The 12613-nt window shown below is 36.4% G+C and overlaps 1 protein-coding gene across 1 annotated transcript in view; it reads left to right on the top strand.

Annotated features, from left to right (window-relative positions):
• Positions 1-12613, top strand: part of VPS13A (vacuolar protein sorting 13 homolog A) — a 109834-nt gene that overhangs the window by 11144 nt on the left and 86077 nt on the right. Inside the window, exons 7-19 of the mRNA XM_030005170.1 lie at positions 201-260; positions 1447-1506; positions 1735-1815; positions 2257-2314; positions 3985-4112; positions 4336-4442; positions 5082-5253; positions 5620-5682; positions 9644-9779; positions 10460-10554; positions 11360-11502; positions 11918-12119; positions 12209-12323. Coding sequence (XP_029861030.1) covers positions 201-260; positions 1447-1506; positions 1735-1815; positions 2257-2314; positions 3985-4112; positions 4336-4442; positions 5082-5253; positions 5620-5682; positions 9644-9779; positions 10460-10554; positions 11360-11502; positions 11918-12119; positions 12209-12323 — 1420 coding nt within the window. The remainder of the gene's footprint in view (positions 1-200; positions 261-1446; positions 1507-1734; positions 1816-2256; positions 2315-3984; positions 4113-4335; positions 4443-5081; positions 5254-5619; positions 5683-9643; positions 9780-10459; positions 10555-11359; positions 11503-11917; positions 12120-12208; positions 12324-12613) is intronic.

The following is a 12613-nucleotide window of genomic DNA, read 5'->3' as shown; positions in this document are numbered from 1 at the left end:
ACCAACCAAACAAACAAACAAAAAAAACTGATAAAAAGCTGGTACCAAAGCATAAAGATATTTATAAGCATATGTTTGGGAACAAAGAAGATATAGTTGTCAGGTCTTTGCTATATATTTTTATTGTTGGTTATTTACATCAAATCTAAATTTAGAACATAAGGTAATCCTTTTTTGGTATTTTCCCCCTGCTTTGTTAGATCACAAATCGGAATAACCCCTTGTCATTTGGGATTTCACTTCAGAATCTAAGTTTGCAGGTAATTTTATTTTTTATCTAAAAAGCGTGTTGATGTATACTGATAAGTTAAGTTAAGCTTTTGTGTATTATTGTGCTGTCTGGTAACATACTGTCTAATGAAAGTGTACCTGTAATCATGAACAATGCACAATGGTAACTACTTGGTTTATCAAATGCAGCATAAATATTGTGATGGGGGTGCCATTAAACATAAAGCACTAGTATTAAAATAGACCTTTGGGAGGAAATTCTTATTCTTCTGCCTGCTGCACTTTGTGGTTGCCAAGTACCAGACTTGGATTTGGGCTATTCAGATCTATGAATATTTTACTGAAATTGCCTTGAGCCCCAAGAGAGGAAGTTACTACTTGATATTGGGGAGGGAAAAAAAGGAGAGAGAAAAAAAAAAAAAAAGAAAAAAAAAAAGATGGCATCTTGTTTCAAACCAGAGATCAGTTCTTTGATCTGCAAGCTCCACTTTGAAGTGCTAATAGTAGTCGTCATCGTCTGTACACATTTTTTCCTGGAAGACTACCTAGTAGTAGCAATATGCTGATTCTGCTGAGTTGCTCTGTTTCAGTGGCTTTTGCTGTGCAACTGATAATCTTAAAGAAATATGTTGAAGTAAATGTAAATTTTTTGAATGAAGCAGTTGTCTTATGAATGCTTGTTCCTAGCACATAGAAAGTTTTTTGCCAGCCCCCTCCCCGAAACAGTTTTGCATAGTGAGAAAAAGCTTTAGTATTCTTACTGCTTCACTCTTGAAATGCTTATTATTAGCCTTGAAAAAGTATAATAGCATACAGTGTTTCTGTTGGGCTCAAACTAAAATAGTACTTCCAGAATTGTAAAAGAATTCTAGTCCCTTGTTTATGTCTTTCCAAAGAGCCTGCCTAAAAATAATATTGGTGTAAAGAAAAACAGTTTGAATAATGAAAACAGAATTTTAAAGAATCTTTTGGTTCTTGTGTGCAGCCTGCCAGTCACTGCACGTACGCGTGTGTATTTTTGGGAGGGAAGTAGCCTTATCAAGTTTCCACTTAAAATAATGGCTAAATCATCTTGAATTAGAAGATGGCGTCCCATTATTTTCAGTGGGGTTTAATTATGATGATGTCCCTCTTTTTTTCCTGGTTTGTTTCAGTGATGATAAAGTGTTGGTGTGTTATAGATATTGGAGTAACTTTGTTTAATTCTCATTTCAGACCTCAGATAAGAATTGGAATCCATGTTTACATGATGAAACTGCCAAGTTGTTCTACAAGGTACAGTGTAAACTGTATGCTAAAGAAAGAATTGTTAATAAAGCTGAATTAGTTCCTTCCACAGAAAGCGAGATCAAGAAAAATACATAACTGTATAGGCTCTAAAATAAAAGGATGCATAGTCTGCAAGGAACAGGCTGAATGTTTTATTCATCCAGACTTTGTGAAATCCAAATTATTAATCTAAAATTTGTACGTATTAATACACATGTTCTGTTGTATTTTCAGCTTGTACGACTGGATAACCTTTTTGCTTACTGGAATGTGAAATCGGAGATGTTCTACCATGGTGGTTGTGATGAATCGTTGGTAAGTAAGCATGAGATAATGTATCTAGTATTCTAGTTCATACTGTGAAGCATAGAGCATGCTTCACATTCAGTTCTGCTTCCATTTATGTCAGTGTCCTGGAGAATTGTCTTGTTACTAATAGCTTTTTTAGGAAAAATAGTAAATATTGAGGTTTTTATGTAATGGAAGTAGAACACCCATCTGAGGAAGTTAAAAAAAAAAGTCATTTGCCAGTTACGAAATTATACACAATATATGGTCATCTTACTGTTCAGTGATTTTTATTAGCTAAAAATAGGAGTCTTATTCTGTTTAAAACATAGATGAATATTTTGAATTCTACTGTGTATCAGAGGGATTACCTGAAACTTGTATTAAAATGCTAACTTTTTATATTTTAAAACTGTATCATGAAATAAAAATGCAACTTTTTTTTTTTTTCTTCCATTGTGTATTTAGGTTAACTTAAAACAGGGAGTTGCCAGCCACAACGTGATTCCAGAAGGTTATGATTTTGGTAGGTGGTATTTTATTTGTATATGTAATATGCGTGTATACTTCTAATTTTTAATGCCTCTCAGAAATTGCTACTTTGGCTGTTATTCAGAAATCTTAGTAAAGTGTTGTGGTGGGTTGATCCTGGCTGGACACCAGGTGCCCACCAAAGCCGTTCTATTACTTCCCCCTCCTCAGCTGGACAGGGGAGAGAAAATATAACAAAGGGCTTGTGGGTCGAGATAAGGACAGGAGAGATCACTCACTAGTTACTGTCATGGGCAAAACAGACTCAGCTTGGGGAAAATTAACTCAATTTATTACCAGTCAACCAGAGTAGGGTAATGAGAAATAAAGCCAAATCTCAGAACACCTTCCCTCCACTCCTCCCTTCTTCCCAGGCACAACTTCACTCCTGGATTCTCTACCTACCCCCTCCAGCAGCGCGGGGGGACGGGGAATGGGGTTTACAGTCAGTTCATCACACATTGTCTCTGCTGCTTCATCCTCCTCAGGGGCAGGACTCCTCACACTCTTCCCCTGCTCCAGCGTGGGGTCCCTCCCACGGGAGACAGTCCTCCATGAACTTCTCCAACGTGGGTCCTTCCCACGGGCTGCAGTTCTTCACGAACTGCTCCAGCATGGGTCCCTTCTACGGGGTGCAGTCCTTCAGGCACAGACTGCTCCAGTGTGGGTCCCCCGTGGGGTCACAAGTCCTGCCAGCAAACCTTCTCCAGCGTGGGCTCCTCTCTCCATGGGGTCATGGGTCCTGCCATGAGCCTGCGCCAGCACAGGCTTCCCATGGGGTCACAGCCTCCCTCAGGCATCCACCTGCTCTGGCGTGGGGTCCTCCCCGGGCTGCAAGTGGATATCTGCTCCACCGTGGACCTCCATGGGCAGGGGGACAGCCTGCCTCACCATGGTCTTCCCCCCACGGGCTGCAGGGGAATCTCTGCTCCCACGCCTGGAGCACCTCCTCCCCCTCCTTCACTGACCTTGGTGTCTGCAGAGCTGTTTCTCTCACATATTCTCACTCCTCTCTCTGGCTGCCATTTCTGTGCCTGCTGCAACTTTTTTCCTTCTTAAATATGTTATCACAGAGTTGCTGATGGGCTCGGCCTTGGCCGGTGGCAGGTCCGTCTTGGAGCTGGCTGGCATTGGCTCTATTGGACTTAGGGGAACCTTCTAACATCTTCTTACAGAAGGCACCCCTGTAATCCCCCTGCTACTGAAACCTTGCCACACAAACTCAATACAACAGTGTAAAACATCAGTAAGATTAGAAAAATATCCTTATGGAATTATTATATATCCTTATGGAGTTATTATAGTGAAGTAAGTGCTATGTTTGAAGCTATCTTATACTATAAACAGCTTATGTCATAGCCAAAAAAATTAGATTTGTTGAAAATATAAACTATTAATTGAAACATCTGCCATGTAATACCGCATACAGGAAATCTTGTGAAAATGTTCCACAAATATTTGTTCCAGAAATGTTGCCATAATGAAACTGGAAACTGAGTATAGATTGTGTTATATTTTAAGCTGTGTTGATGAAGTCTTCACGTTTTGAAGTCTAGCATTTTTAGATGAATAATCTGGCATAAATTGAGCTGATATGCGTTATGTATCATTTAGTCTTAAATATTTTAATTGCACTTTTTATATCAACTTCTGTCTGTTTTTTAGTATTCCGCCCAATTTCAGCTAAAGCCAAACTCCTTATGAATCCTCGATCTGATGTTGACTTTTCATCACCGAAAATGGATTTAGATGTAAATTTACAGGATATAACTGTTGAATTCAATAAGCCACAGGTATAAACTATTTCTCTGAAGTTATATGTAATGTGGTAAAAAAGTTAGTTTGCAAGAATACTAAGAAAAGCAGTCTGAAATTTTATAATGAACATACAGAATCAATTTTCTTCTTAGTCTTGTTTTTCTTTGTAAATTATTTTCTTTTTCAAAAAGAAGCTTGATTCATGTTGTTTTCAGAAAGTAACACTCGTTTGAATTTTTTTGTTTGGTTTTTTTTCAGTACTTCAGTGTTATGGAGCTTCTTGAGTCCATTGATATGATGACTCGAAATCTGCCATATAGGAAGTACAGACCTGATGTTCCATTGCACAACAATGCCAAGACATGGTAGGCCACCTCAGGCTTTGAAAATAATTTGGTAGTTATTAATTTGAAATAATTACAAAGGGACTGTTTCTTACTTAAGGAGATTAGAACTCATTTCCTTCTGAAACAAAGTCTTCTCTTTTGTTGTTGTTTGTTTTTCTTAAGCTAGGAGTATTAAAAAACATTGGTGAGTACCTCAAACCAAAGGTGAGAACACAGTGTTTGAAAGCCTGCATTTGCTGTCTTAAAGACCATTATCAGAAATGAAGGACACCCCATTATATGTTAAGTACTATTACAAGAACGTAGCTATTATCTAAAAATAGGCAAATCGTTTCAACACAGATGGTAGAGATTTGATTTCTTTTCAGAAGATTCCTTACAAATATGTTTTGATTATTCTCACATACACACGCATATATTTGTGGGCACTTTTTGTACAAGGTTACTTTTTAATCTGGGGAAATAGCAACCTGTCAACTTTGTGTGGAAGAAAATAAAATCCTTAGGTTCTGCTACTGATCAGAAGTGTGATATTAGACAAGGGATTTCACTCTTTCACAACTTGAAGTTGTATTTAGTGGGAGTCTGCATAGCTCAAGGTGTCTTCTCAATATACCAAAAGAAATGTAAACTACACTTATTTGTCTTTGCTTTTAGGTGGAAATATGTTATTTATGGCATCCTTGAAGTAAATGTTCAACCTAAGCTCCAAATGTGGTCATGGGAACATATTCGGCACCACAGGAAACAAGTGAAGAACTATAAAGACATGTATAAAACAAAGATAACGTCAAAAAAACCTAATGAAGAAATCTTAAAATTGTTGGAGGTTAGCCATTTTCCATTAAAGGCTGAAATATTGTTCATCTTGCTATTTTCTTAAACTTAAATGTTTACATGTTCCTAAGTCAGTAATAAGGTTAACATAAAATTCTTAGTGGCCAGACTTGCAACTTTATCAGTACCTTTCTCTGTGAGTAGTATTAACAAACATATTAGATAATTTTTAAAAATAATAACTGCAGTGAAGAAAAACTTAAACTGATGCTTTTCCAGATTTATTTTAAGTTTCCAGCTTGAGCAAATTAACTTGGGTTGCACTGAAAGAGTTGTTTACTGTCATTTCCTGTAAAACTGAGCCGTGAAATCTAACCAAATGAAATTGTCAAAAAATAATTTCTCACCTCTTTTCTAGGAATTCGAAAAGGCCCTGGATATTTTTAACATCACTCTAGCAAGGCAACAAGCAGAAGTTGAGGTAAAATTTCATCATTTAAGTGAGTCTAAGAATAACTGCAACGTGAGGTTGTGGAGATTTTAGGCAGATCCATTTTAGTTCTAGTGATTAAATTGTGCATCGTACAGTCTTCCTATTTTTCTTGTATTTCATGTTTTATGTATACTTTGTAAGGCATAGTTAGTTTCAGGTTATAATTAGGCAAAAATTAAATAGTTCCATATACTGCTTCTTCAAAATAACTGATCTGGGATAAATATCTTTCCATTTTTGGTGAGGAAGATCTACTGTGGAAAATATGGTCAAAGGATGATAGGATAAGTCAAGTTGGAAGTGATTATACCCAAAGCTTCAGGCTTCCTCTCCCTCCTCCTAACAGCCTAGACTATTAGTTTATTCCCTTCCTTACTGATAGCCTATTATGTAGGCTGAACACCTGTATGTGTAGTGTGTTGACCTTTTGTTACTGTTTGCAAATGTTATTCGGAATACAGCAAATGCAGAATACATTTAAGTAGATTATGACAATTATGCAAGATAATGTGACGTGAGTAGTTAGACTTAATTTGTTAGCCTTGTTTTTCCTAGGTTAGTGTACTGCTTAGTTTTCAATGTAGAGAATGAGCATCTTTCCAGGAGACTGAAATGAAATCTATATAGGTTTTCTGAAATCTGTGAAGTAGTCTTTCTCCATTAATAATCAATGTGACTAAAAGTAAGCAGAATATGAAGTTTAGAATCTGAAATATTGATGTATTGATAACTAAACTTCATGAACGTCAATCATATCTTATGGCAGTGCTTGAAAGAAATTTGAATTTTTTTTTTTTTGTGGAGTATAATAAGTATGGTATGAATGCAATTGCTGCAGTGATAGATATGGTGCTTCTAAACCAAAACTCTGAACAGGAATCCATAAATGTGATTTTTGCTTCTGTTTTTTTCTGTATGTATACCCGCATTTGGGTGCTTGTATGATCATTATTCAGACTTTACAGAACCAGAAGACACATTCATGTCCCTCCCCTTCAGTTGTTTGGCTGTATTGGAGTGCTTTTCACGTGAATGGTTTTTTTGTTTTGTTTTAGTTCTCACTTAATTTTGGCATGTTTTTATCTTGTACCATATAGTTTCTTTTGGTTTTATCATTTTCCTCCTACTTTTTGCAAGGTGATGGAGATCCCAAAGAATGTCCTGTCTAGTTTTATTCTTCTTTTCTCCAGTGCGACCATGTTGCTTATATCCCTCCCTGCTCCCAGTGGGATGGGGAGGAGAACTGGAAAAAAAAGTAAACCTCATGGGTTGAGATAAGAATGGTTTAATAACTAAAATAAAATAAAAAATTAGCAATAATAATAAAATATAATTATTATAACAATAGTAATGAAAAGGAATATAACAAAGAGAGAGAAATAAAACCCAACAAAAGAGAAATGATGCACAATGCAATTGCTTGCCACCTGCTGACAGATGCCTGAACAGCAATCCGCCCCTCCTGGCCAACTTGCCCGTTTATTTACTGAGCGTAATGTTCTATGGTATGGAATATTCCTTTGGCTAGTTCGGGTCAGCAATCCTGGCTGTGCTCCCTCCCAGCTTCTTCAGCACCTGCTCGCTGGCAGATTATGGGAAACTGAAAAATCCTTAACTTGGGATAAGTGCTACTTAGCAACAACTAAAAGATCAGTGTGTTATCAACATTGTTCTTGCACTAAATCCCAAATACAGCACTGTACTGATTACTATGAAGAAAGTTCTCTCTGTCCCACCTGAAACCAGGACACAAGCAAATGAATTTTCATTTGTTTGGTCTTTAAGGCTTGCATTTGAAAAGTGTTAGAAAAGCATCTTGAAAGATCTGCTAGCTAAGTCTCTGAATTTATTTCCAAGTATTGAAAATCCGGTCACAGTGATTCTAAACTCTTCTACCTCCATCTATCTGTCAGAACCCATCTGTCTTATTGTTATCAGATCATACCTCTGAAAAAGGTCTCAAAGGACTTGTAAGAGGCAAATCTACTACTAGCTTGGTATCTTGACAGTTAGCCTTAAGTCTACTAGGAATTTAAAGGAGCACCCTTTAGATGTGGGCTGAGTAAAGCCAGGTGAAGGATCCTACTGTTTGTTAAGCTTTTTTGTTTTTTAAAAACAGACCTTAGAGTTGAATTTCAAGGGCTTGCTTTTCTCTAGATGTTGAAATCAAGCTCCCCAGAACTCACATTTGTGAACACAGTACCATCTGATTTTCTGGGAACTTTGGAGCAAGAACTTTACATCCCAAACCTTAGGCCGCTTTTTAATCTTTATCACTAGTGCCATAAGTACCAAACACCAGCTTCGGTGAGCCAAGCATCAAGTCTCTGTATCAGATAGCTTGAGAAATTTTGTGCTTTCATTCTAAAGAATAGTATATAGCTGATTCACCTAAATCAGAATACAGGGTGATGCTCTTGGTTCTCACTTTCTTTTAGTTAAAACAGTTTACCTTGCTGAGTAATCTTTCCACAGACTATGACTGTATTCATTACTAAACAATTGTAAATGGAGGATGGGGAAAGCTCAACAGGATTTCTTCAGGAAATTTCTTTAGTTCCCATAATGCGCAAATGTTCTCTTCATCCTTGCAGAAGTACAGTTCCCCTCCCTTTTGTCTGTAGCCTTTCTTGCCTTGGATGCTCGTGCCAGCTGCTGCCTCAGACATATTGAGAATTATACCTCTAAGCACGGCTTCTTTTTCTCCATGGCAGTTGTCTTTCAACACCAACTCCTTGATGTCCTAGAAACTGATAATTTCAGGGATTTAACAGCCCTTTTTTCTAAGGCTTTGTCCATTCTTTCCTTGGACCATTCGCTCTAACATCTGCTTGATGACTTGTTATCCTTTACAAAGAGGACTTTGCAGGATTTTTTTCAAACTGTTTGAGGCCTTGTGTCATTTAGCTGACATTCTTCCTCATCTCTCTGAGGTGAATTCAGAAGCCTTTATGTTTTTGTGGTGAGTCATGCCTTCCATTGGCCTGTAGGTGATAGATGTGACAAGTCCCTTAAAAGTTCTGATTTATAGCCAGCTGTTTTCCCTAACTGTTGGGTTTTTTGAATGCTGAGAAGGGATCCCTGTCTCACTCACTTTGGGTATCGCATTCACTAGAGCATCTCAAAATTCAGGGCTTATCTGCAAGTGTTTCTATCTTTTTGGATCGTATTAGTCATGAAGAAAAATAGTTTATGTGGTCCACTGCAGTTTTGAGAACTCCTCTGTCTCTTAGATTGCTTGATGGTTGTTTGCTGTCCCTTATGCCAAACTTTCGGTGGTCAAGTCTGGATGTACTTTGCATTTTCTGTGAGGACCCAGTATTGGAATCATCACTGGCATCAGACAGGACAACCCCTAGTTGTTGAAATAATGAATGTGGGAGAAGTGAAGGCTTCCTTACTGTTATAGCTGTATGTGTCAGATCCAGGAATAGTTTTCTATATTCCTTAGAGTAAATATTCTATTACAAGAGTAGTGTGTTTTTGTTTGTTTGTTTGTTTTTTAAATTATTATTGCTTTGGACATATATCATGAAATGAAAAATATAGGGATCACTTAAAATTTGGCCTGTGCTGGCTATTTAATTGCTTATATATGTATTTTTAATGATTCTTTATAAGTGCATTGTTGTAATGTAGAGCGCTGTATAATGTTGTGGAATTAATTTTTTGTTGTGGTAGGAAACATTTATTGACTTAAAATCAGCTACCTTTTGCTTGCTCTTTTTGTTCATAAAGGAGGTTGATTTTATGCAAGTGAGGATTGGTCTGATGATGCACTGTGTACTTGAAGTTATTAGAAGAAAAACTAAAAAATAACATGTTGCCTCTTCAATGGTTGTCTAATGATGTTTTGATGTGTTAGAGCATGTCTTGGGTCTATATTTTTCTTAAGAAAATTAAAGAAGCATGAAGAAAATGACTTGTTTGAGTATTTTTTATATTTCAGGCAACTAAGGCTGGATTAAAAATCTACAGACCAGGAGTGAAACAAGATGATGAAAATTCTGGTGGCTGGTTTAGTTGGATGTGGAGCTGGTCAGGTGAAAAAAAGGATGAACAAAAACAAGAAGTAAAGGGTTCAAGTATGTTCATTTATTGGTATTTTTTTCTATTATTAAAAATGACTTATTAGAATAATAGGACCCTAACAATGTAACTTTGGATTTGTTTAATATTTGGGCTATCGGATTAGTGATGTTTACATTTTCTCAGCCTTTTTTTGCTGATGAAGTTGTTAATTGCATGTTACAGAGGTATCTTACAATCCCTTCCATAAGTCTTTCTGAACTGTCTTCATTTTGTGCTTTCTCCTGCCATGGTTTTTGCATTTGTCTGCATGGTGTACTGTGTATGGGGATTTGAAGAAAGTGCTAGAAAACAGTAGCAGTTAATGGAATGTAAATCATTTTACTTCCATTCATTTCATAATTTCATGCAAGTGCATTAGAGTTTGATTCACTTAAGTACAGGGCACATAGTAAAGGTTGTGGAAAATAGAAAGGAAATTTGAAATATTGCTTCATTGTTAGTAAGCTAGGAAGTAGAGTAGGTCAGAATAAAAGTATAACTGCATTTTAAAGAATGCTTTAGGAGACTCAAGACTTTGCTTTAGACCTCAGGGTTTTTGCTTTTACTAATTCAGAATAGTGATGACAGTATCTACTGTATGTTATAGAGCTACCAAGCACTGGAAAATGTATAACAGTATTTGCATTTTTCAGATAGCTCTATTGAGTTTAACTAACCTCTTGCAATGTGACAGGTCTTGAAGAGCTGATGACACGTGAAGAGAAGGCTAAACTTTATGCAGCAATTGGATATAGTGAAACAGCTGTGGATCCCACCCTTCCAAAATCAGTAAGTCGTAACCCACTATGATATCAAACAATTGGTAGCTTTGTCTACTAATAAAAATCTAAAGCTGATAGGAAATTGTTTTTAAAATTGCTTGAAGCTCTGTCTCTATATTTGAATACTGTTCTGATACTTTTTAATTAAGTTACTGCATGCTGGCTTTGTGCAGAACATGGCATCCTTAGATGTAGTTTTAAGAGAGTTGTTATAGAGCTTACTTTGAATATTCTGAAGAAGTTCAGAATGAAATTTTGCTTGCTCAAGCTAGAATAAAATCATGTAAATAGTGTATTGTTTAAGTTATGAAATGCTTCATATATCCTCTTACAATATTCAGAAATTTTTTAAGAAAGTGCACTGGTTCGCTGGAATCCTAAATATGAGTGATAGTAGATGAGGTACAGTAGGTGAGTATATAAGGAAAGAGATAATTGAAGGACTGTAGTGGGGAAGAGTAACATTTTTGAACTATTCAGAAATTGTCTGCTAAGTCATCTTTATGTAAGTTACCATGCACGGTACAATGGACTGCCTTCCAGCTCTGTGTCAGAGGCCCTTTATCTCATAATGTGGTGTAGAGACATCAAAGACATAAGTTTGTAAGCATAGTCTACTCTTACTCTAACACTGTCTCTTTGTTATAACTATTTGGGAATTACTTTTACACCAGCTGTGATACAAACTATTTATAGCACTAGAAAAATAGTATCAAACTGGTATTTGTGGCTTTCATCTTGTCATAAGCTGTACTGAAATGTATATTAACATATTTTATAACCCACTGTTGTTGTTTTTCCTGCATATCTAGTATGAAGCCATGAAGTTCTCTGTGAAGTTATTAAGCATGTCTATATCAATAAGAGAAAACAAGCAAACTCCTGAGCTGGTAGAATTTGCATTAACTGGCTTGAGTACAGTATTTACCCAACGACCAGGTGCACAAGCAATAAGGTGAACTTTATCAAACTTTTGTTGCTCCTCATGAAATGTTGATGACAGCTAATAGACATTTTAAGGCTCTGTTATGATGTTTAGCTTCAATTTTTCACTGTCATTTCTTGTGCAGTTTGGGAACAGAATCATCCTGCAACTGATAGACAAAGTGAATGGATACTGTTTCCATTATTATGTTCTCTCCCTCTTCAGACTTTTTTGTGCCAATACAGATTTTGTCCTTTTTTTCAGTTTGTTATGTACAAGCAATGCAGTTACTAACTTAAGTAGGGTGGAGATATGTTGTCCTTGTGTTTGGGGTTTTTTTGTTGCTTGTTTTTTCTTTCAGCTCATTCCTTACACTCTTAACCACCTAATTGTACCTAGCCAGATGGATATTACATCTGACCATGCTGTTTACCTTTCTTTACAGATTTGAAACAAAAATTACCTCACTTGATGTTACAGGCATGTCCCGAGAAAAGTGTACACCCTGTCTTCTATCTTCTCGAACGGTCTATTCAGACAAGAGTACCTCACTCTTAAGCATAATGTTTGAGACTAATCCTTTGGATGAGAAAGCAGATCAGAGGCTTAGAATAGAATCACAGCCACTGGAAATAGTATATGATGCAGTAAGTAAATATTTGAATACATTATAAATCTTGAAAAATCTCACTTAACAGTAAATTTGCCATGTATTATTTTTTCTTCATTTTAACAGGTGACAATAAATAGCTTAGTGGATTTCTTCAGGCCTCCAAAAGATGTACATTTAGAGCAATTGACATCAGCAACTCTGATGAAGCTTGAAGAGTTCCGTGAAAAAACATCAACAGGCAAGTGCTGCATGCTCTTCTGACTGTACAATCAGACAAATTTTTGATTCTAGGAGTATGAAAATATTACATCTTTACATATGGAGATATATGGATCCTAGTTAGAGCTTTCTAATACAACACCTAAATAAGTTGAATTCTTCAATGTCATTACAAAGCGTTTGTTCCACGTATTGAATAATTTTATGTCTGTATCTTTTTCAACTTCAGCTTCCTTTTGTAAAATATGCTTCACACCCTGAGGTAGTATTTCAGTATTTATTCTGTTTTACTCTGTGCAGACTTAAAAA

Source organism: Aquila chrysaetos, chromosome Z, assembly GCF_900496995.4.
Source record: "Aquila chrysaetos chrysaetos chromosome Z, bAquChr1.4, whole genome shotgun sequence".
NCBI classification, from domain to species: Eukaryota; Metazoa; Chordata; class Aves; order Accipitriformes; family Accipitridae; genus Aquila; species Aquila chrysaetos.
Note: the sequence above shows the minus strand (reverse complement) of the source record. Positions and strands in the feature narration are given on the sequence as shown.